This window comes from Schistocerca piceifrons, chromosome 4 (assembly GCF_021461385.2).
Source record: "Schistocerca piceifrons isolate TAMUIC-IGC-003096 chromosome 4, iqSchPice1.1, whole genome shotgun sequence".
NCBI lineage: Eukaryota > Metazoa > Arthropoda > Insecta > Orthoptera > Acrididae > Schistocerca > Schistocerca piceifrons.
The window spans coordinates 439,886,386-439,912,755 of NC_060141.1; the positions used below are offsets into that span (position 1 = coordinate 439,886,386).

General features: G+C 43.1%; 1 protein-coding gene across 1 annotated transcript in view; it reads left to right on the forward strand.

Moving 5' to 3' along the window:
• Positions 1–26,370, forward strand: part of LOC124795902 (nephrin-like) — a 349,584-nt gene that overhangs the window by 134,978 nt on the left and 188,236 nt on the right. The window contains exon 3 of the mRNA XM_047259981.1: positions 15,530–15,820. Coding sequence (XP_047115937.1) covers positions 15,530–15,820 — 291 coding nt within the window. The remainder of the gene's footprint in view (positions 1–15,529; positions 15,821–26,370) is intronic.

Sequence of the window (26,370 nt, forward strand, 5' to 3'; positions counted from 1 at the left end):
GTCTGTTCTTGCTACAGACTAAATGGGTTACGACGTCATCGTCTAAGACAATACGAATGTACAAAGCTGCTCCATATGCCTTTTCCGAGGCGTCACAAAATACGTGTAGCGGAGAGTCTCTTCCATGAGCTGTAGCTTTCCATCTACGGACACGTGTATGTGACAATGAAGGTAAACAAGACATCCAAGTGCGCCATCGTGCCCGTAAGTCCCAGGGCACAAGTTTATCCCAGCCAATTCCTCGGCACCATGTGTCCTGGAATAGCAATTTCCCAACAAGAGAATCAGGGGAAAATAGTCCGAGTGGGTCATAGAATTTAGCCAAACATTGTAAAAGAAGTCGTTTGGTGGCCGTCTCTTCTGACGACCTTCTGATGATTTCGCTAGGATCGATACAGAAGTAGTCACCTGCAGTGTTCCAGTCTACGCCTAAAACTTGAGTCTGGGTGTGGAGTTCTCGCCCTTCTGCCCTCCAGATAGTGTGGCGTTGTTCACAGTTGGTAGCCCATTTTGATAAGGGGAGACTGATCAATTTCATTAGGGTTACAAGTTCATAGTATATAGTTATCACCAAGTTATCACCTTCTACTGAGGTCACAAAGTCGTCCATGTATGTAGTCTTGTTTATAAGTGGCGCTACGGTGGGAAATGCTGTCATACACTTGTCGGCATGATCTCTTAGTCTTGCAGAGAGTAAGAATGGGCTGCAGGTCAGGCCGAATTGGAGTCTGTTAAAACGGTATTCTATTAGTTCATCCGTCGTTTGAAGATTTCCTGTTTCATCCTTGTTAATTTTGAACCAGAAGAATCTCGTCTAGTCTTTGTCCTTTTCGTTCAAGGTTAATTGAACGAATGCTTGTGTGATGTCTGCGACGATAGCCGTAGAATATAGTCTGAAACGCAGTAATATTTCAAGAATCTCTGGTAATAGGTTCGGTCCTAATTCTAATACCTCATTCAGAGAAGGTGCATTGTTTTCGTGAGATGAGTCGTCAAAGACTATTCTCCACTTAGTGGCTCCGTATTTCTCCTTCCTCACTGTTTGCTGCGGGAGAAAAAATAGCTCCTTTCTTGAGAGTGGGGTGGGAGTGACCTCTACGTGCCCCTTCGTAATGTAGTCTAGCATAAGATCGAAATAAATTTGCTTAAAGGTCTCTTGACGTTGATATCTTTCCCTAAGGAGCTTGAATCGTTTTTCCGCGATCGGTCTGTTACGCGAAAGCACTGTACGTTATCTTTCAGGAAGTGTAACCACTGCTCGATGATCCTTTATAGAGAAAGATGCTCTAAACTCTTCAAGAAGTCTCGGATCCTTGTTGTTCACAGGTAGATCCTGATCGGCAGTAATCCCTATATTTTCTAAGTCCCAAAAGCGTCTGAAATCATTGTCCGAGTGTAGTCTGAGCAAAATTTACCACGGATGCATGCACACAGGCTTGTGACTTGTTACGACTAAGTATCCAGCCAAACAGAGAAGGAACTAACACTAAGGTTTCAGAGATGTGTGTGGGCGAATTGTGCTTCACTATCTTCCAATAAAAATCGCCTCCTAATAGAATCTCCACGGGAAGATCTTCTGTTGAATCGGTTTTCGGATCTGCTAGCGTAATCTTACGGGTATCTGGTAAACTCTTTATACTCGTATGTTGTGAAACCGAAGGCTGGTGAGAAATAACGTGAGTAGTTTCAAAGGCAGTAAGTGGCACTGAAGAGGTCTGCCAAAGCCCCTTCATATTAAACTGAACAAGCCTGCGGTGGCGTGGGCGTGTAGGGTTTAGTTCTTGTTGGTCTACCGTTTGCAGTTTAAGATCATCAATCAGCGATTTTGCTATGACGCTGGACTGACTACCTGCGTCCAGTAGACATCGCGTTGTCCTGCTCAATCCCGTAGGTCCTGAGACGCATACTTGTGCTGTCTGAAGGTACGTGTATCCATGGGGATCGACAAATACCTTTCCCACGGAAGTAACACATGTCTGAACCGCAGGACTGCTAATATCCTTTCGTTCCTCACATATGGACTTATGATGCAGTCTTTTACAGTTAACACACCAAACCTTTTCTTTCTTTTTGCAATTTGACACTTTGTGTCCACGTTGAAGACAAAGAAAACATCTGTTTGCTAGTTTCAGTTTATCTATTCGATCATTAACGCGTACGATCTTCTTACAGTCTTGCCCCCAATGACCGCAAGATTCGAAAAAGACGCAGAATGGTTCCTTTACGCTGGTATCCTTCGGAGTCGATCTTTTAGATTTCGCGTGTACGTGAAGTGTGGACGCTGTGGGAAGGTTACTAGAAGTGCTGGAAAATTCACCGCGTATCTTCTGCGTGGTAAGCGCCCCGTCGACTTCCTCGTTCAGAAACTCCATCAGTTGCAAAATGTCCCCTTCGGATATTCCTGTACGCTTGGCGTGAATTATCCAGCGGCGGCATATGTCATCCGGAAATGCGCGTAAAATTTTCGGCGCGAGGACTCGGCCGTATCCAATTACGTCTTCCCCAAGTGCCCAGAGAGCTTGCTTACGTCGCTGGCATTCAATGAATGTTGAATTAAGTTCCTTTGGGGTGGACAGCTGAATTGGTTTTATAGCTTCGAGATAATCTAAGTGGGCTTGAATTATTCGATCCTTGTTGCAATAACGCACTCGGAGAATCCTCTTCGTTTCGGCGTTACGTCTCGGCCGTCACCGCAATACCATCCACTAAATGCTTTGGTTCTCCCGAAAGATAGCCGCGAAGAAAGATGTGTTTATTAATTGTAGTTACCCTCGGATCTTTGTCAACCGACTGCTCAAACTCCTCCCAGAATCGTGCCCATGTCTCGATATCGCCTGAAAAAGGCTCAAGCCTGGTCGGCGGAAGTTTTACTGAAGCTCTGGGAACACTCATTGTTACAGATTGTACCGGCGGATTGTCGGGAATATTTATGTCTGCTACCTATTTCGCAAGCTGTTTCTCTATTTCGTGAGACAATCGAGACATTGTGAGTTTCGCGGTGTCTATATAATCTTCGCATTTAAGAACATCTTCTTCGTATTCGTCATCGTCTAACAACTCGTGAATATCCTCATCTAATTTAACGAGGCGGTTCAGAACGCTTCCCAATCTGTCATTGTAATATTTGTAATCCGCGATTTCCGATGTGTCTGACAACCTTGCAACTTCCGCTACGAGTCGCGTAATGTTTGCTCTTTCTCTCATACGTTTTGTATTTAAAAAGTGTAACTGTGCTTGTGGTTTGTGGTCTGGTATGTCCATTCCGTCCGATTACTCCAAAGTTTAAAGCGGTGTCGGCTAGCGATCAGCTGGACCTAGTAAGGCGTTATTCTTTGGATCGCTAGTCGAAGTAGTTCAATTGATGGTCGCTAGATGACAGCACTAGTCATAAACAACCTACAGGCGTAGCGTAGGATATAATAATTCGTTAAAGCGCTAATCGAACAGCTACAATAGCAGTACAGAGCGGCAATAATGTAACCAGTTGCCTTTACAAATGGCACAACAAAACATGTTGCGTGGTAATTCAATTGAACTTAACTGTGTATGTAGGCGGTTGTCGTCGAAGAGCTTGTTGCGTGGTGTGATAAACCGCTGCAGTAATCCCCCTCGCAGTATTGCCGCGTGACGTGCGTCCAGAATTCGTGTTCCACAACGGAAATCATGGAAATAGTCTCCCGGGTTTCAGCACCAAATTCTTATGTCGTGAATCACAGCAGAGCAGCGATTAGCAGTCTAACAACACTTTATTACATAGTCACAGAACATACAATACAACAAGTCAAAGATACATTGTCCTAAGAGTAAACAAGCAGTCTCTTACTTGCCCAAAGTACATCACACGCCATGGTCTCTCCATCGTTGCCGTTGCCATGCAACCTGCCGACATATAGCATGGGTGACACGCTTAGTACGATAAAATCGTGCTTGTGCATTATCCTTCACGGTAAAGCATGTGTCAAAGTCTTTAGCCCTTTATAATTCTGGATGAAAAAGTACAATGTACTTATTGCACAAGTCAGGACCTGGGCATGAGGCATCGACATACTAAATTGCAACATTCTGTTTTCTATACACACGGTGAACTAATCAAAGAAGTCTAACCCAAAAATTATTGTCCTGTTGCTAGAATATAGTACGTGAATTGAAACACACTTCATAATATCACGGAAAGTTTCTGGCAAATGGAACATGCCTAGTACTGGTATTTCGTGTCCAGTATAAGCAGGTGAAGACGTAGGCCTTTACAGCCGCGGGCTACTGAAAATATCATATGTCTCTTTATTGATCAAGGAAACAGATGTAGCTGTGTCCAATTGAAATTTAACTGTCTTGTGAACCAATCTTAAGTAGTCAACAAACTTGTTCTTCTGGCTGTGGACAACAGTGAAAGGTTCCCAGGAAGCGGAAAGCGAGACATAGTTTATGCCCGCCACACTGCCTCGGCCGTTATAGCATCAAGTTCCTGAAAACTCCAGTGTGGCTGTATGTTAAACTGGCGCCTTGCCTGGCGGAGTTGCCAACAGAAGCCTGTGTATGGCCTAGCGTCTCACATTTCAAACACTGAGCTTCACATCATGGCCATGCTTTCCTGTCGTGAGTAGGAAAACGCTGTGAACAAAACCTCCACACTTTATTCTAAATTACACCTCATGTACAATGTAACAGAAAACTATTATTTTTACTTAGAATTCGAGCCCTATTTTCAGTCACTTTCACATTAACTCTAAGCTGAGTGCCTTGTGCACTACGAACATGAGAAATAGATGGAGCACCAAAATCTACATTAGTTGTGGCCACAATATTTTGAGACTGTACAATTGACAGAACTTTTTTCAGTTCCAGATCTGGCAAGTAGAGGACAGCAACGCATATTACACAAACTGCATGACTGCTTCACGTAGTGAAACATTACTGTAATTTTGTCCACAGGAACACTTCAAGCTGTCATGTCTCGTTAGCCCTTTAAGGTTGCTATGCACAGCTTTACTGACCTTTCAGGGTGCTTTTTAAGCCGAAAAAGTTTAAATCGCACCGCAGTGACATGAAACTGTGCCTCGTAATGCTTGTCGAGTTTTCTAACGACGTCCTCAAATTTAAAACTTCCGTACGGCATTCGGGAAACTATCTTAGAAACAGACGGCAGAAGACGGGTCCAACAGTGGACAGGAATGATTCAATGGGCGGTGTACCTTTAATGGTGTAGGCTGAGAAAGGCGCTTATAGCTCAGATAGTATTCTGACAAATCTTTTTCCTTGCAGTTAAAGGGTCGTCCGTGTGGTGGTGGTTGTTGCAACAGTAAGTTCGTCATCTTTTGAACACAGAGCTCCAACAGGTCACCTTGTTGCACCTGTAATTGGGGAAATTCTGTTACTGATAGTTCACGTGGGGGCTAATATATGGTTAGACACTTAAGATTACACACAAGATCACAGAAAATACGTTGCCGTTGTGATTAGCCGAACACCAAGACCATCGATTCAAAAACACTTCGTCGCCTTTTATATATGTCGTTGTTGTTGTTGTTGTGGTCTTCAGTCATGAGACTGGTTTGATGCAGCTCTCCATGCTACTCTATCCTGTGCAAGCTTCTTCATCTCCCAGTACCTACTGCAACCTACATCCTTCTGAATCTGCTTAGTGTATTCATCTCTTGGTCTCCACCTACGATTTTTACCCTTCACGCTGCCCTCCAATACTAAATTGGTGATCCCTTGATATATGTCGTAGCAAGTACAATTGTATGGTCAGTGAACCGAACAAAAAATTGGTAACCAAGTATCAAAAATGGCTCTGAGCACTGTGGGACTTAACATCTGTGGTCATCAGTCCCCTAAATCTTAGAACTACTTAAACGTAACTAACCTAAGGACATCACACACATCCATGCCCCAGGCAGGATTCGAACCTGCAACCGTAGCAGTCTCGCGGTTCCGGACCGAGCGCCTAGAACCGCTAGACCACAGCGGCCGATAACCAAATATCCTTAACATCGGTTTGCTGCAGAATTCTTGAACTTGTTCTCACTTCAAATATAGTAATTTCTATCTTCTGTTAGTAAATCATCACAGGTATTAGAAAGCATCTCTCGTGCGAAACACGGCTTGATCTTTTCTCATGTGATATCCTTCGAGTCTTGGATAAAAGGCAACAGACAAATTCCATATCCTTAGATTTCCGGAAAAGCGTTTGACTTGGTGCCGACTGTTAACGAAGCTATGAGCATATGGACTAGGTTGCCAGACAGGCGGCTCGAAGAGTTCTTAAATAATACTCCACTGGCCATTAAAATTGCTACACCAAGAAGAAATGCAGATGATAAACGGGTATTCATCGGACAAATATATTATACTAGAACTGACATGTGATCACATTTTCACGCAATTTTGGTGTATAGATCCTGAGAAATCAGTACCCAGAACAACCACCTCTGGCCGTAAAAACGGCCTTGATACGCCTGGGCATTGAGTCAAACAGACCTTGGATGGCGTGTACAGGTACAGCTGCCCATGCAGATTCAACACGATCCCACAGTTCTTCAAGAGTAGTGACTGGCTTATTGTGACGAGGCAGTTGCTCGGCCACATTGACCAGTCGTTTTCAATTGGTGTGAGATCTGGAGAATGTGCTGGCCAGGGCAGCAGTCGAACATTTTCTGTATCCAGAAAGGCCGTACAAGACCTGCAACGTGCGGTCGTGCATTATCCTGCTGAAATGTACGGTTTCGCAGGGATCAAGTGAAGGGTAGAGCCACGGGTCGTAACACATCTGAAATGTAGCGTCCACTGTTCAAAGTGCCGTCACTGCGAACAAGAGGTGACCGAGACGTGTAACCAATGGCACCCCATACCATCACGCCGGGTGATACGCCAGTATGGCGATGACGAATACACGCTTCCAATGTGCGTTCACCGCGATGTCGCCAAACACGGATGAGACCATCATGATGCTGTAAACAGAACCTTGATTCATCCGAAAAAATGACGTTTTGCCATTCGTGCACCCAGGTTCGTCGTTGAGTACACCATCGCAGGCGCTCCTGTCCGTGATGCAGTGTCAAGGTTAACGGCAGCCAAGGTCTCCGAGCTGGTAGTCCATACTGCTGCAAACGTCATCGAACTGTTCGTGCAGGTGATTGTTGTCTTGTAAACGTCCCCATCAGTTGACTCATTGGTCGAGACGTGGCTGCACGATTCGTTACAGCCATGCGGATAAGATGCCTGTCATCTCGACTGCTAGTGATACGAGGCCGTTGGGATCCAGCACGGCGTTCCGTATTACCCTCCTGAATCTATCGATTCCGTATTCTGCTAACAGTCATTGGATCTCGACCAACGCGAGCAGCAATGTCGCGATACGATAAACCGCAATCGCGATAGGCTACAATCCTACCTTTATCAAAGTCGGAAACGTGATGGTGCGCATTTCTCCTCCTTACACGAGGGATCACAACAACGTTTCACAAGGCAACGCCGGTCAACTGCTGTTTGTGTACGAGAAATCGGTTGGAAACTTTCCTCATGTCAGCACGTTGTAGGTATCGCCATCGGCGCCAACCTTGTGTGAATGTCCTGAAAAGCTATTCATTTGCATATCACAGCATCTTCTTCCTGTCAGTTAAATTTCGCGTCTGTAGCACGTCATCTTGGTGGTGTAGCAATTTTAATGGCCTGTAGTGTAATTTCTATCTTCCGTTCGTAAATCATCGCAGGTATAGAAGGCATCTCTCGCGCGTGACATCGCTTGCTCTTGTCTCATGTGATAGCCTACGAGTCTTGGATGAAAGGCAAGAGGTAAATTCCATATCCTTAGATTTCTGGAAAGCGTTTGACTCGGTGCCGACTGTTAACGAAGCTTTAAACATATGGACTAGATTCCCAGATACGCGGCTCGAAGACTTCTTAGATAATATAACCCAGTACGTTGTCCCCGACGGTGAGTGTTGATCACAGACGTACTTACCGTCAGAAGTGTCGTAGGGGAGTGTGATACGGGAACCTCTTGTTCTCAATATACATAAATGACCTCGCGGACAGAAAGGGAAGCAGCCTGCGACTTTTCGCTGTTGATGCTGTCGAGTGCGGGAAAGTAACGTCGTTGAGTGAGTGTAGGAGAATACACTAGTTGGTGTGCTGAACGGGAGCATGTTCTAATTGTAGAAATGTGTTGAGTAATGCAGACCAGTAGGGAAAACAGTCACGTAACCATCGAATACAGCGTGAGTAGTGTGCAACATGACAGTCACCTCTATTAAACACCATATCTACGCGTAACACTGCAAAGCGATGTGAAACAGAATGAGCACGTAAGGAATATAGAAGGGAAGGCGAATGGCAGATTTCAGTTTATTGGGCTTATTTTAGGAAATTTTAGGTCATGTACAAAGTATAACCCATGTGTAATACTAGTTCAGTGTTGCCCGAGTGTTTGGGATTCCACACATTCTGCATTAAAGGAAGACACAAAGCAAAACAGAAGCTTACTGCCAGAATTGTTACCGGTAGATCAGATCATCAAGTGAGAGTTACAGAGACGATTCGTGAACCCAAATGCGGATCCCTGGAGGGAAAATGACGTTCATTCGGCAAAACACTATAGATAAAATCAAGAGAACTAGTATTTGAGCTGAATGCAGAAGTGGGGATAAGGGGTACATTTAGGATGATAGGTCAACTGCCCTGTAATGTTACTCCTTAAGCAACAACTACAAAATACATTGTTTATTCAAAACAGGTTTAGGCAATAAATGTGGGCATCTTTTTACAAAATATTTCAAACTAGCGTACCCAGCGAACTCTGTTCCGCCTTAAAGCCAATAAATAATCAGATTTTCGATGTTAACTTCAATTTTCTATTAGTAAATACGGACAAAAATGAAGTATTTTAATGATTCTTTATTCTTTGTGTTTTTTTGTACCTTGTGATACATGACATTTTTTTGTTTTATTATCAGGCTCAAGAACAAACAACGCAGATGGTCTTCCGACCCGTGAACATGCCACATATAATTGACCATGTGAAAAACATGGGTATTCCAGATTTCAACCACAAAATTTCAAGGATTGGCCTTGTGATTTGTTAATGGCCATGGCGAATGCAAGACTGATCGGAAATTGAAGTCTTTTAAACTCAAACGGCATATCGGTTGGGATCATCGGGATCCTCCGAATGAGAACTTCCTCACCTTCGAATACTCCTTTGAGTATCGTCGTGTAAATAACATTGTTCATCAATTTACTTACCACCAAACTCGTACCGTTGCATAGTTTTGGTTGGTTTACGTTTCGAAGCATGATTTTAACGGAACCAACTTTTAGACATAAATTATGCGGTGATAATCCAGGCACATCCAAGGACTTTAAAAATTGAATTGGGTAGTTGGTGGCTTCATCTTCATATGTTACACAGTCAATAGATTTGAATGAATGCATTTTATCAATGATCTCATTCTGCATTATGTAGTTTAGGTCATGTACATCTTTCTTCTTAGCCGCTAAAATTGCTCTCTCACTCAACCATTCATTACTTTTGTCATTAGTAATGATGTTTGGGAATACTTTGTTGATGAGTTCGTCTTTCGATGAGACTAAGTTACAGAAATGATGAGGAAATGAAATGAATCCGCTCGATTCTTCGACAGGTTCTATATCACTACCGATAGTCAGCAACTGCTCAGAGAAATCTTCAGCAAATGTATCATTAAGTAATGCAACTCTCATGTTTGTTTTCAGCTGAAGTTTCTTCACATAGCACCATAGATTCATGATTTGAGGCAAGCATTTATTTGGTCTGCAGCCATTGATCGTGGAAGTACTGGCAATGTTTGTTGGAAATCGCCAGACAATATAATCATTGCTTCTCCAAAACATCTCGAGTCATTGCGTATATCTTTCAGTGTTCGGTTAAGTGCCTCTAATGCACATTTATGTGTCATTGGGCATTCGTCCCATATTATGATCTTGGATGCTGATAAAACTTTGGCCATAGTTGGTTCTTCAATAGCTTGAAGATTTAACGGTAATTTTAATGCTGAATGAGCCGTTCGGCATCCTTCTAACAATGTGGCTGCTATTCCAGAAGAAGCAACTGCAACCGCAATGTTGGATCTCGCACGAACAGTGGCTAAAACTACTGACGTGAGGAATGTCTTGCTAGTTCCACCAGGGGCATCCAGGAAATATAAACCACCATTTCCATCATCAATTGCCTTCATTAATGTATCATAATCATCCTTTTGTTGGAGGTTCAACAGGGGTACATTAGTTTGAACTACTAGATCTAATTCCTGGTGATCATATTCACGTTCCCGTTCCAATTCTCGATTAAATGCGTCATTCATTTCACGATTTGGCGCTGGCATTCCTAACCTGACTAATAAACCTCCGCACATGAGGTAACACATTTCTTCGATCAAGAGTAAAGCCCGATTATGTATCTCCTCATTCATTTCAAGATCTCGATTTCTGGAACTGACACGAATTTAATGTAAAATATCTTCTCACATATTATCCGTGTATGGTTCGATAGACGTTTATCTGTCGTTTGCAGTTTCTTATTCCATGTCAGATGCGTTTTTGTTATACCACGTTTTATAGTGACGTTTAGCTGACATTGTCGTTTTGTTATTCCATGCCAGATGCGTTTTTGTTATACCACGTTTTATAGCGATCGAACGGGATAAAAAGTATCCTATGTCAGTCTCCTGGTTCTAAGATACCTCTCCACCAATTTTCAGCGAAATCGGTCCAGCCGTTCTTGAGTTATAAATAGTGTAACTAACACGACTTTCTTTTATATATATATATATATATATATATATATATACATATATATATATATATTGCTTCTCAAGCAAGACAGCAGATAACAATTACCAACAGACTTAAAGAGATAACCCACAGAGATTTCAAATAAATTAAAGTACGAAGCTGATTTAAAAAAAATGGCACCAATTTTTTTAAAAAAAATAGAATATGATGGTAATTTACCAAAAGCATCAGTTCGTTTACAACCCCCAGAAACCCAACCAGCACAACATGTGACTGTAATAACAATCCATAAGCAACGAGCTTAAGACCCCTTTCCAAAAAAATGGGGCGAGGAGGACTTAACTTAAATGTCGGAAGCAGCCGACCAGCCGTCCAAATAACACTTAAACGTCGGGGCTCAACCGGGAGTCAGTTCCCATTAGACGGCACGTCACAGCTTCTGTACACGGAAGCGGGACGTGGCGCCACACGCACGCAGCCCAGTTCACAGGAACTGTAGCAAACAGACCGCAGAAGACACGACAAACGCCAACCAAACATCAAGCAATATACGCTAATAAATCGATAAAATACACAAACTAATTACTGTTGAGTGAGTGCATTCAATGAGTGCAGGTATATAAGAAAGTACTTATAAATGGGTAGAATTATCAAATACAAGCTTCAGTAATAACAGAATAACTGGTTGCACAAAAAAAAAAAAAAAGTTGCAGCAATATAGCAGGGACGTCGCTTGATGGCGATAAACCCAAAATCATACGCTCGCCTTCGTGCTAATCTGCCTTTTAATAGCCAACCAACCAGGGGATTTTAAAGCAAAATAGTAAATGCTGGTCTGCATACAGTCACAAAGACTCTGCCGGCTGCCACCCGACCAAGAAGTTCACTCGCTGCAACGCAAATCGTTTGACGAAACGAAGGCACCAAAACCACTTACACGTACGACGGAGAGCGTTGTTCGAGATGGTCCCGAGGGATGGGTCTCTGCGAGAAAACAGGCCCCAAAGCAATGCGACGAGCAGCGCCCGAAGTTGACATCCGACAGGTCCACCACAAACTCGCGACCATCTTGCAAGGTAGACCGGCCGCGCCACCGCTGCCCGAGCCCGCTTGTTTGCCCCGTCGTCCCCTCAAGCACGCCGTAGCGCCTCGTAACGAGTCCGGCGAACAACTCGCCTACCGCAAATGCCCGCCGCCAGATTACACAGGGGCAAAGATAGTAGTACAGTCGGGTAATCGACAGTACTGCCAAAGAGCTGGTGTGCCAGAAAAGGCGCACCACGGCTCAAATATTACTGCCTCCAACGTAAATTTTGCATAAGGAACACGACGATAGGAGAAATTTTGGGGTCCTGCGGAGGCATATAAATAGTAGTTTTTCCCTTTCTCTACCGGCGAGTGGTACCCTCCACCATGCACAACATGGTGTCTTGTGAGTATGTATAGACATATAGATGATGCTGTCGTCGACCTTAAAATTCGAGTTACATTCTACCAAAGCTTTTCCCATTCATAAGAAAAAGGTATCTGGTCAGCTGAAATAATTGCAGTGCAATTTTGCTACATTGTCTGAGAAATGCAGCGAAAATATTAACCGGGCTGTGTAACACGAATTCAGAAACTTTTTTGCGTATCGTGTACCACAACCACAAATTTACTAAAACACAATTAAATATTCCACCTTGGCTGTATTACGAGTACATATATTTCACTGCATCAACTGATTTCCACGATGTCTCATTTTCATACCGTCGTAATTTTAGAAAGTCGTCTAGTGTGGGAGTAAGCAATTTACGTCACATCAGTCTGTGGAGAACAATGTGCGATATGTCACGAGTGAGTATATTTACGTACGTATGTTACTACGAAATTACTGTTATTTAACCCTTTACCACCAATTTATCAATTTTTTCTGTGGGAGTGAGTAATATTAATGTGTAATTATTTAAGATAATGTCGGCGTCAGAAAAAAATTTCCTGCCGTTACATATTCCAGTGCATGAGGGGTTGGACATGCGTGTCCCAGTGGTATTTGAGGCGGGATTCATATGTTCCAGTTATAATGAAATGAATGATATCCTGTGTTTTCATTTATGATGTACATTTTCAGATCATATTTATGATCACAGATATTTCCCATGTCGGTACATTATGACAAATAACAAGCTTTTTATCATTACAATCCAATTGGAGTGTGTCATGTGACAGTCGCATCGATCCTACTTGTGATAGCGAGTGAACCGGTTTTTGCACGAAGCAGTTTGACACGTGATATATAACGACAATACGTACCAAATTCCCATTGGTTCTCTGGTAATCTATCGTGCCCGGAACAAACACATTCAAAGGGAAGGAGAAAGAATTATATCATCAACGACTATGTTACATTGTCCCCTTTCGAGTTACATATTTCAATGAGAGACGTGCACTGTATGAATCCACAAACGGTGACTATAAAGTTACAAGGACATGAGTGTAAACGTGATACAGCACGGCCTGACCATCTTCAAGTTTAGCAGTTATTGCAAGGTCATTAGCTTCAGACGACGATTGCTTACCTTCTCTTGTATATTTGTGGATCATCTCTAATTACAGTCCTGAAACGTCCCGCCATGTTGTTCTCTAGGAGTCATTCACTTCTGTAACCAGTATGTAAAGGGTTTTGAATCACCAGTCTTACCGTTTCGTCACCAACAACGACGTAAACTTCTGTAATATCACGTTGGGAACTACGGTAACAACGGTAACAGGTTCCCTTTTTCTACACACACACACACACACACACACACACACACACACACAAAAATGTGTTGCGTCACCCCGGTTCCCAGAACTCCTGCAGAGAGACGTTGACTGTAGGTATTGTATCAAAGACACAGTCCCTTTGACTGTTCACAGCACACACACAAAAATGTGTTGCGTCACCCCGGTTCCCAGAACTCCTGCAGAGAGACGTTGACTGTAGGTATTATATCAAAGACACAGTCCCTTTGACTGTTCACAGCTCTCACTAAACCTGACAACAACCTGACAACAACCATGCAAGAACAGCGTCTGTTGGACGGAGGGGGTCCGACAGCCGATCAGTTCCAGTAATTCCACCAGAAAGGAGGTACACGGCGCGTGTTGTCGGTAGTTCAACCATGCTTGGGTGGTCAATACCGCAGTTCGATCGCGTCCGCATTGTCACTATATACCAGGAATATGCCAGGAAGGGCTTTCAACAAGTGAAGTGTCCAGATGCCTCGGAGTGAACCAAAGCGATGTTCGGACATGGAGGATTTACTGAGAGAAAGGAACTGTCGATGAAATGCCTCGGTGAGGCTGCTCAAGGGCTATTACTGCAGTGGATGATCGCTACCTACGGATTATGGCTCGGAGGAACCCTGACAGCAATGCCACCATGTTGAATAATGCGATTCGTGCAGCCACAGGACGTCGTGTTACGACTCAAAATGTGCCCAATGGGCTGCATAACGCGCAACTTCACTCCCGACGTCCATAACCACGACACCATGAAGCGCTGTAAAGAAGGGCTCAACAACATTCCGAATGGATCTCTCAGGACTGGCATCACGTTCTCTTGACCGATCTGTGTCGCATATGCCTTCAACCAGACAATCGTCGGGGACGTGTTTCGAGGCAATCCGGTCAGGCTGAACGCCTTAGACGCACTGTCCAGCGAGTGCAGCAAGGTGGAGGTTCCATGCTGTTTTGGGGTGGCATTATGTGGGGCCGGCGTACGCTGTTGGTGGTCATGGAGGGCGCGGTAACGGCTGTACGATCCGTGAATGCCATCCCCCGATCGATAGTGCAACCATATCGGCAGCAAATCGGCTAGGCAGTCGTCTTCATGGACGACAATTCGCTCCCCCGTCGTGCACATCTTGTGAATGACTTCTTTTAGGATAACGACATCGCTCGACAATAGTTGCCAGCATTGTCTCCATATCCGTACACGTCCATCCGCTCGATAAAACTGGAAAAGAGACTCATCCGACCAGGTAACATGTTTCCAGTCATCAACAGTGCAATGTCGGTGTTGACGAGCCCAAGAGAGGCGTAAGGCTTTGTGTCGTGCAGTCTTGATTGGTACACGAGTGGGCCTTCGGCTCCGAAACCCCATAACGATGATGTTTCGTTGGATGGTTCGCACTCTGACACTTGTTGGCGTACCAGCATTGAAGTCTGTAGCAATTTGAGGAAAGGTTGCACTTCTGTCACGTTGAATAATTGCCTTCAGTCGTCGTTGGTCCCGTTCTTGCAGAATCTTCTTCCGATCCGCAGCGAGTCAGAGATTTGATGTTTTACCAGGTTCCTGATGTTCACGGTACACTTGTAAAGTGGTAGTACGCGAAAATCTCCACTTCATCGCTACCTCGGAAATGCTGTGTTCCATCGCTCGTGCGCCATTGTAGCAGCGGTAACCGATGTAACACCCTGTTGTCTTATATAGGTGTTGCCGACCGCAGCGCCATGTTCTGCCAGTTTACATTTCTCTGAATTTGAATACGCGTGCCTATACCAGTGTAGATGCTCCAGTGTAGATGCCTCTGTCTGGCAGCAACATCAGTGGTTTAAAGCTAAAGGCATGGGAGCATCAGAAAAAAATTAATTAAATGGTGGTTTCATGCGGAAACTACTTGTACTGAAAGGGTTAGACGTCCTAACATTGATTTGTTCTGATACTTTCGCGCTCACTTTTGTATTTTTCTCTCAGAGCATAATGTTGAACTGAAATGTCCCTGTTTCTTAACAGGACGGCCGATGCCCACGGTTCGCTGGTGGAGGGGAGAGCGGCTGCTGGCGGTGTCGGAGCCTCCGGTGCCAGAGGAGCCTCCTGAGGGAGAGGAGAATGTTGGCGCAGTGGACCCTCTGGAGGAGCTGCTGGAAGAGGAGGAAGAGGAGGAGGAGGAGCTGGAGCCGATGCGCAGCCGCGTGCAGCTGGGCCCGCTGGCCAGGGACGACCTGGGAGCGCGGCTCACCTGCCAGGCATCCAACACCAGGGCCGCGCCGCCCGTCGCCGCCACCGTCGCCCTAGACCTCGTCCGTGAGTACCGCACAGTACTTCTGCTCGCTATTAATGCTATTTTTTGGCGATATGATAAGCGTCTAATAGCTCACACTGTCGCCCACTAGCACGCGCGCAGATCGAGGACTCTGATGGGATGGAGGAGGGGCCTGTCACACGTAGTTCGCAGCTGTCCACGACACACACACTCTCACCACACCAATAATAACTGCAGTGACTCCCACTTTTAACAAGGCAGAGGTGCCTAAGATTTTAATAAAAATGATAAGTTATAAAATTATTTGAATATAATAATACCATCGGAGAAAAGGCCATTATATTCCTCTTTAAAAGACTCTGAGAGAAATGTGAGGAAACAGCAGCGTTACACAAGAAAAATTTTGATATCCTATCGTACAGAGTGACAGTTATTGAACTATATCAAATGGAATCGTCATAACTTCTGAGCGGTGTGCGTTAGAATGTTCAAACTGCACGGTTGATTGCGGAGCATGATGGCAATTAGTAAGCATGGTTTAACAACGAAGCCCACTTCCGTTTGGATGGGTTCGTCAATAAGTAAAATTTGAGCGGTTGAGGGAATGAGAATCCACATTTCGCGATCGAGAGTTATTTTCACCCTTAACGGGTGACTGTGTGGCGTGCAATTTCCAGTCACGGACAAGTCGGTGCGGCATTCCTCGATAGCACGGTGCCTACTGAACGGTACGTGAAAGTTTCGGAAGATGATTTCATCCCCGTTATCCAAAATAACCCTGATTTCGACAAGATGTGGTTCATGCAAGATGGAGATCGATCCCATCGAAGCAGGAGAATGTTTTATGTCCTAGAGGACCATTCTGGGTACCTCATCCAGGGTCTGGGGTACCCAGAGGCCACTGGCATAAACCTTGATTGGCCGCCATATTCTCCGGATCTGAACGCATGCGACTCCTTTCTGTGGGACTATGTTAAAGACATGATGTACAGCAATAATCCCAAAATCATTTCTGGTCTGGGGTACCCAGAGGCCACTGGCATGAACCTTGATTGGCCGCCATATTCTCCGGATCTGAACGCATGCGACTCCTTTCTGTGGGACTATATTAAAGACATGATGTACAGCAATAATCCCAAAATCATGACAGAGGGTCGTTACGAATTTCGCTATTCGTCTGCGCCACATTATCGCCAATGATGGCAGACATATCGAACATGTCATAACTTAGATCCGAATATCTGTAGTTAAATTTACATGTTGAATAAATTATGTGCACCCCTCAGTTTGTAAATAATTCACGTTTCTTTCTTATAGTTTTCGCCCTGTACCTGCACTCTTTTAACACAGTACATTCTAAGAACTTTTCCCAAGTCTCTCTTCGTAGTTAACTCTTCATATGCAGTATCTTCGTCTCATTACCACTGTCCACATACGTTCTCTCCCACTCACACCTTTTTCTCACATTGATTTATTTTATATCCGCTGCTACTGTCTCTGTCTGACACTGTTTTTCTTTCCCACCGCCACTGTGTCCACCATACCTTGGCAGTTCAAAACTTTAGGCTCCAAATTAGTGTATTCCTATCCCCACTTGTTTAAAATTGCGGTCGGAAATGCGTCCTCCTCTATACCTACGTGTTGAAGTTCGCCGGTCTGGGTGAGTACAGAACTCCCAAGCCTGTGCATGGTCTCCAGTGATCTGTATTTTTCGTTTCCATGGCCTCTTCTCTCCTTTGCTCGCATTGCTCGTATCTTCCTTCGCCTCTCTTTCTGTTTTACGGTCGATGACTTTAACTAACCATCTATGCCTACTCTCTCTCTCTCTCTCTCTCTCTAGCTCCAACTGCTATTGACTCCATCCACCTCTCTTTCACTGCCAGTTTCTTTCTCCCACCATGACTGTCTCCTCCCTCTTTCTCTCTCACTGGCACTGTCTCCCCTCTGTTCTACCATCTCTCTATTAATCTCTTTCAGCACAAAAAGGCGTTAATATTTTTGCATACCAAAAGTGTGGTGAGAAGGCAGAATGAGTACTGTGGCAGCTGGTCCCCCCCCCCCCCCCCATTTACTTTTTTTTCTTTTTATTTCTATTTTATTTTACACATTAGATCCGCAGGACCAAATGGAGTAGCAAATCTCCAAGGTCATGGAACGTGTCAGTAAATGAAATTACAACATAACAGTAATAACAAATAAAATAAAATTTCATGAATCCGAAAAAAGAAGCCAAAAGTTTATATAAACGCAATCAACTATATAACACAAGAATCGGCTTAATTTTTAAGGAACTCGTCGACAGAATAAAAGGAGTGACCCATGAGGAAACTCTTCAACGTAGATTTGAATAGCGCATACATTGCTGCTAAGGTTTTTAAAGTCTTGAGGTAGCTTATTGACAATGTACTGCACACTTTTGTACACAAGCGTCAAGGAAGTGCGATCCAAATGCAGATTGAATTTCCGCCTGGTATTAACTGAGTTAAAGCTGCTAATTCTTGGGGATCAGTTGATGTTAACAAGCAACGACAGTAAAGAATATCTATATTGAGATACCAATGTCAGAATACCCAGACTAGTGAACAGAGGTCGACAAGACGTTCGTGAACTTACATCACTTATTGCCCAAAGCGTCAGTTTCTGAGCCAAAAATATCCTTTGAGAATGGGAGGAGTTACACCAAAATGTAATACTAAAGGAATGAAAATGGTCAAAGTACTTTTCGTGTCGAACTACCACTTACTTCAGGTACCGCTCGAATAGCGAAAATGACAGCATTAAGTCTTTGAACAAGATCCTGAACGTGGGCAATCCACGAAAGTTTACTATCTATTTGAACACCTATAAATTTGAACTTTTCAGTTTCACTAACCATATGCCCATTCTGTGAAATTAAAACCTCGGGTTTTGTTGAATTGTGTGTTAGAGACTAAAATACTGAGTCTTACTGCGATTTAGCGTTAGTTTATTTTCTACAAGCCATGAAGTTAAGTCTTGAACTGTACTATTTGAAACAGAGCCAATGTTGCACACAATATCTGTTACTACCAAGTTAGTATCATCAGCAAACAGAAATTTTTAAAATTACCTTTAATAATGGCTTATCATTTACATCAATAAGGAATAGAAGTGGCCCAGCACAGATCCCTGGGAAAACCTCCACCCCCTCCCCTTCCCCCATTTGACCGTGCACCACTGAGACCTCACATCACAGCCATTCTCAAAATGATAAATAAATCCCTTTTGTTGTCTGTTGTTAAAGTAAGAGGTGAAGCAGTTGGGAGTTACTCCAAGTATTCCATAATGGTCCAACTTCTGGACCAATATTTTGTGATCAACATAATCAAACGTCTTAGATAAATCAAAAGATTCCTAATATTGGAAATCTTCTGTTTAATCGATCCAGTACCTCCGAGAGAAAAGAGAATACAGAATTTTCAATTGTTGAACGACGTCTAAAGCCGAAAAGTACATTTGATAGCAAATTATATGAAATAAAATGATCAGTTATTCTTACATACACAGCCTTTTCAATAACTTTAGAGAACACTGACAGAAACAGGTCTAAAATTGTCTACAATATCCCTTTCTCCCTTTTTATAAAGCGGCTTTGCTACTGAGTAGTTATCGCTCAGGAAACTGACCATTCTCAAAGAAAAAATTACAAATATGGCTAAATGCAGGGCTAACATGTGCAGCACAGTACTTAGATATTCTGCTAATCTCTCCCTGAGACTCCTTAGTCTCCAGTGATTTAATTATTGACTCAATCTGAAGAGTACTTCAGAATTCAATCTCTGGAAAGCATTTTCCAAGAGAGTTATACGATTCCCTCTAGAAACTAAGTCAGAGTCTTTTAAAGTCTAACATATTCGCCTTTTTTAGCTCCGGCGGCAGCGTATTTCCACTGGTTTGTTTATTTCCCATGCTGCAGAAGGATGTACTATGGTCAAAACAATGGGTTCTATAGGGCAGTAAGGTTTTCACAGTTTTTTTACCTACTTCGATAGATTTATAAACTTTGTTAGACACAAATACGTACGAAAAATGTAAGGTTAACTCAAAATTTTTTGCGTTACAATTTTTCTGGGTACTTTGTTCAAAGATCGCAATTCATTGCAAGCGCCGGCTCATGATTGGTACCTTAAAAGAGTAAAATATTATGACATACGTTTTACTAAATTTTGGGTCTTCTCAGTTTTACATAACTTAGGACAGTCATTTTATGTTATTTTCAGGGATGCCCAGATCCTTTTCAGCCCATTTTTTGTCACAGCAGTAACTAACATGGGAAGTATCTATTGGATTACGAAAACCAACATTGCTTACAGCAAGTACATATAATACGAGAAAAAATAATGCATTCAAGCACTTCACAGTAATCACAAGTTTTATTTAGACGATGCTGGAATGGAGTAAAACATGTTAGTGGCCCTTGTTTTGCATATTGTGCTGCGTACCGGGCATATTTGATCAAATTCGAAAAATTTGGTGATGAAAATGAACGTACAGAAATTATTGATGTTTAAGAATACCGTTGTGCTGATAAACCTGAAATGACAAAGAGGTAATGGATATTATATTTCCCGAAAATTATCTGAAAAATACTTAAATCAGTTGAACTTTTTTTATTAGTTTCGCGTGGAATACGAATTACATTTTCCGTTTTTTTCCTCGTCCTCCTGAAGTCCAACAAAAGCAATGAATTTATGTCGGTAAATGGTACGAACATGTTTCGGATATATAATGAAAATCATTCTTTGCCATTTTTCTCATTTTACTATGTCAGTTACAAGATTTTTGCAAGTATGGAGTCCCTTTTTTTTGTTAAAATTTTTGGTCCTAATTTACCTTCATGTTCCTGAAGACATTTATAAAGTGGCAGCAACAGCACTCCACTGATATTTGTCACTAGTACTGTTGTATACGAATGTGTCACAGCATTCATCAGCTGCACAAGTGACTGTCTGTCTTTGCTCGAAATGATGACTTGTAGTATGCACGAAACCTGGCTGACTGGCTTTATATGCGACATTTTTGGGATAACAAGAAGCTTCGACTTAACGTTAGCGACGGGTTCCTTTATTGTATTTTCTATTAATGGCAGCTCATCTGCACATTTATTTCAGGTAAAATTTGTCAAAGAGGCCTTGAAATCGGTAATGCCAATCTCAAATTCTATTCAGAGCACCCAGTCTCACAGGTCTCCTTTGGTAATGGTGCGCTGAACTCTTGCCAACCTTCTAAATCTTTTGATTTGTTTTTCAAACACATTTTTTTAAGTTTTATTATGGCACATACTTCATACAAATCTTTCTTCCATGTATACAACTGATATTTTGATTTACGAAAAGAAAAAAGCTTTGCACACTGTTGATTTATGTATTTGTTCTCCCACCATTCTTAACCAAAACATATGTAGCTTCTTTAATCACTGTAATCAATTACTGGAACGTTTTATTTGTGCTAGCAAGGTATTCTATTTTTATTGTAGATTTTAAGTAGCTCAATAATCAACGTTCGAAAGACAGTTCATGGGGTCGCCCGAGTTAATTTCTGTTTGCTCTATTGTTTCCACAATTTCTAGCGAAATGGCGACATCATTCGAACGAATGTCGTAGAAATTACTACTAAATAACACAAATGTAGGTCTTCACGTGACGTAGATGATTTCCATTGCGTACCATGTCCATCATTCTCCATTTTTACAAGGTTTCAAACAATGACTGAATTCGAGATTACTGTGAAACTCTGAAATGTGCTAAAAGACAGATGCTATTTATCTATGAAAAAAATTACAAAGAAAATTAACTCCGTTGTTAACGTTTAGCGATACAACAAAAGGAACGGTTAATTGTTATGGATATTAAAAGAGTAATAAATTCGAGCAAGTAGCAACTTCGAACAGTTATCCCAGAGAAACTCTCAACGGAAACTGAAATTCGCTTAACGTATTACTATAGCGTATTTCTACATCTAAATCTACATATACACTCCGCTAGCCACCAAGCGGCGTGTGGCGGAGGGCACAATGCACGCGTAAGTCGTATTTCCCCCCTCTATCCCACTCGCGGATTGTGCGAGGGAAAAACGACTGTCTGAACGCCTCAGCACGAGCTCTTATTTCCATTATCTTTGAATGATGATCATTATGCAATTTAAAAGTTGGTGGTAATAATATAAGCTCTACATACTCGGTGAAGATTGGATTTCGGAATTTAGTGAGCAGCCCCTTCTGTTTAGCGCGTCGTCTATCTGCAAGTGTATCCCACGTCAAACTTTCTATGAGATCTATAACGTTCTCGCCATAGCTAAATGTACCAGTCACGAATCTTGCCGCTCTTCTTTGGACCTTCTCAATCTCTTCAATCAGACCCAGCTGGTAAGGGTCCCATACAGATGAACAGTACTCTAAGACTGAACGAACTAACGTATTGTAAGCTATTTCCTTTGTTGAAGGACAGCACCGCTTTAGGATTCTACCGTAGTCTAGAGTTCGCCTTACCCGTTACTTGTGTACTCTGATCATTCCATTTGAGATCATTTCGAATAGTAACACCCAGATACTTGACGGATGCTACCGCTTCCAAAGACTGATCTTTTATTTTGTACTCATACATTAATGGGGATTTTCTTCTTGTTATACGCAGTAGGTTACACTTACTAGTATTGAGAGATAACTGCCAGTCATTACACCACGCATTTATTTTCTGCAAATCCTCATTGATTTGTTCACAACTTTCGTGTGATACTACTTTCCTATGGGCTACAGCATCATCGGCAAACAGTCTAAGGCCGCTGACAATACCATCAACCAGATCGTTTATGTAAATCGTAAAAAGCAGAGGACCTATTACGCTGCCCTGGGAAACACCTGAAATTAGCCCGTTCAGGACGACATACTGCTCCCTGTCTGTTAGAAAACTCTCTATCCAACCGCATATGTCATTTGATAGACCGTAAGCGCGCACTTTTTGTAGCAAGCTACAGTGCGAAACTGAGTCGAACGCCTTTAGAAAGTCGAGAAATATGGTATCAAACTGGGAGCCGGTATCTAGAGCCTGTTGTATATCATGCACAAAGAGGGCCAGCTGTGTCTCGCATCACCACTGTTTCCTAAAACCGTGCTGGCTTCTGCAGATGAGCTTCTCAGAGTGTAGAAAGGTCATTATGTCTGAACACAAAATATGTTCCATGATTCTACAACAAACCGATGTCAGTGAAATTGGCCGGTAGTTATGTGCATCCGATTTTCTACCCTTTTAATAGATTGCTATGACCTGGACCTTCTTCCAGTCCCGTGGAACTTTCCACATTTCCAATGATCTGTGATAGATTACGGATAAGAATGGAGCTAAATTTGTTGCATAGTCGACGTAAAATCTTACGGGGATACCGTCTGGACCAGATGCCTTTCTGGCGTCTAAGGATCTTAATTGTCTTACAATCCCAGATACACTAAACGCTGTGTCAGCCATCCTTTCGTTTGTTCGATAACTGAAAGGGGGAATGGTGCTGCAGTCCTCTATCGTAAACGAGTTTTTGAAAGCTAGGTTTAGATTTTCGGCCTTCTGTTTATCATCATCAGTTACATTACCCGTACTGTCAGCAAGAGAAGGTATTGAATTATTTGTAGCGTTCATAGATTTTACGTACGACCAAAATTTTTTGGGGTTATTTTTAGAATCTGCAGATACAATATTGCTTTCAAATTCGTGAAAAAAGTCTCTCATTGTCCTTCTGACAGTTGCTTTCATTTCGCATAATTTCTGTGTGTCAGCGGGACAGTGACTACGTTTAAAACGACTGTGCAAAAATTCTCTGCTTTCTTAGCAACTTCCTAATATGTTTGTTGTACCAAGATGGATCCTTTCCCTCCCTCCGTGTTATCTGTTTACCGATGACCGTCAACTAAGGATATGTGCCTGCCGTGTTACGCTTGCACTGTCTCCCACAGCTGCGGCTGTATGCATTTGTCCAGCCATCAAGTGAACTACTAATTTGTCAAATTTCAGCATTTTTTAAATAATTGCAGTGTATCTTAGGGTTTAAAATGTTTATATTGTGTTTTCTTGCGTAGTCGTCCAGCATAAAAAATTAAAAATTTCAGGACAGAATTCGCCATATTGGATTGGACAATTCCTTTGTTATTAGGAGAAGCTGTCCCATTGGCGGCTGTCCCATTTACAGGTTAGAAGGTGCCGATAGAAGCCGATTATTGGGCAGCTGTAGAGGAAGACAGTTGTTGTGCCCCACATCACTTTCCTTTCGTCATCGTCAGTGGTGAGGAATCCAATCTTAAGTGAACATTCATTGTTACTAGTGCTACGCAGATGAACTTCATAGAAATATGGGACACTCCGTTGTCAAGTTTGACGAAACTCTTATGTTGTTGTTTAAAATGTTAATGAAAAAAACAGAATACTGTCTATCTTCTATAGAAACGTACGCAGATTTGAATAGACTTGTATTAAAAACGACTTATTTTTATATATTTCCATAATTTTTAACACTAAAGTCGTACATTTGAGTAAGTTCAGTCTTACAGCAATTCTATATATGACGGTAGTATCTGTTCCCGAAAAAACAGTTACCGTTGATGACGATGCAACTTTTGCTAGAATCAAATGAGAATTAAATGGACACCCTAGCTGCGAAGAGGCGTTGATATACTTCATTGGGGACATGTTAAAAATGTGTGCCCGGCCGGGACTCGAACCCGGGATCTCCTGCTTACGTGTCAGATGCTATCTCCATTTGAGCCACCGAGGACACAGAGAACAGTGCGATTGCGGGTCGGTGGCTCTGCCATGCAAGCAGCAGATCCCGGGTACGAGTGCCGGTCGGGGTACACATTTTCAACATGTCCCCAATGAAGTACATCAACGCCTCTTTGCAGCTAGGATGTCCATTTAATTATCATTTCATTACAGCAATTCGTTCATCCGACTGATATAATGGGGTAAAAATAACCCTGTATGTCCACCTTTGAAACAACTTCCCTATTAATTTAACCGATGACTGTAAATTATTTAACCTAAACAGTACATATAATACATTCTTGAAGTATTTTACTTATGACTTAGAACACGGTGTATACTTTCTCTGTCTACTAAACAGAATTTGTTTCCACTTTACTAAATTGTCTGTGTCAACCATAATTGTGTTTTAAGCGCAGACATACCTTTCACTCGTACCCGTCGAAGTTTTTATTTTATTTCCAACAAGTCTATCCGAAGCAGGCCAAAGCTGGCATTTGGTCTGTGGAAGAAGTTTCCTCCGTCACGGGAGAACTCATGCCGGCCGCGATATTTCCCGAGAGCGATTAGCCCAGAGGTCGGCGTCCGCGGTAATAGCCGCCGATGCCTCACGCGATTGCCCTTCGGGGTCCCTCGCGTGCCGCACAAAGAAGTTGCCGCCACAGAGAGTCGGCCGACAGATGGACAGCCGGAGCGCCGCGACGCGCCGCTGCGGATCCGTCTGGCAACTCCGACGGGGCGCCCGCGCCTCCCAGCAGACCGGGAAAAAACCTCCGTCGAAAGCAGCACCCTCGGCCGTCCCGGCATTTATAATTCTGGAAGTTTACTCAGCCAGGTCCTAGGTCGGAGTCGTTTCTTTACTTTGTACTCCCACTGCAGTGACGTGTATCGGCTCCTGTCTTCGCTGAACAAACGGCCGGTGTGCTATTTTCATCTCCCTGTGCAGTGACACACGAGGAAGTTCTCTCTACCGCTGTGAAGGGGCACTTGCGCAGTCCGTAGAGCTCAAACAACTCTGTGGAAAAAAGAGGGAATAACTGGATAATATGCGCTGAAGATGCTACACTTACAGCAGTGGTCATGCATGCAAGCGTGTTACAAGTAGTTTCTCACCATATTTCCAAAACGAGACTCTTATAAACATTGAAGCGCCAAAGAAACTGGTATAAGCATGCGTATTCAAATACAGAGGCAGGATACGATGCTGCGGTCGGCAGCGCCAGTATGAGACTGCCTGGCGCAGTTATTAGATCGGTTACTGCTGCTACAACGGCAGGTTATCAGGATTTTAGTGAGTTTGAACGTGGTTTATAGTCGGCGCAAGAGCGATGGGACACAGCATCTCCGAGATAGCGATGAAGTGGGGATTTTTCCGTAGCACCATTCCACGAGTGTACCGTCAATATCAGGAATTCGATAAAACATCAGGTCTCCTACATCGCTGTCTCTGGAAAAAGATTCTACAAGAACGGGAGCAACGACGACTGAAGAGAATCATTCAACGTAAGTACAACCCTTCCGCAAATTGCTGCAGATTTCAGTGCTGGGCCATCATCGAGTGTCAGCGTGCGTACCGCTCAACGAAACGATATGAGCTTTCGTAGCTGAAGGCCCACTCGTGTACCATTGATGGCTGCACAGAGCAAAGCTTTACGCCCCGTTTGGGCCCTTCAACACCAACATTGCACTGTTGATGACTGGAAACATGTTGGCTGGTCGGACTAGTCTCGTTTCAAATTGTGTCGGATCCATGCGTCGTCGTGTTGCGTCACATGAATGCTCGCGGGGGGCGGTACAGGATATTAGACACATGTATCAGAAGTGGTGACGCT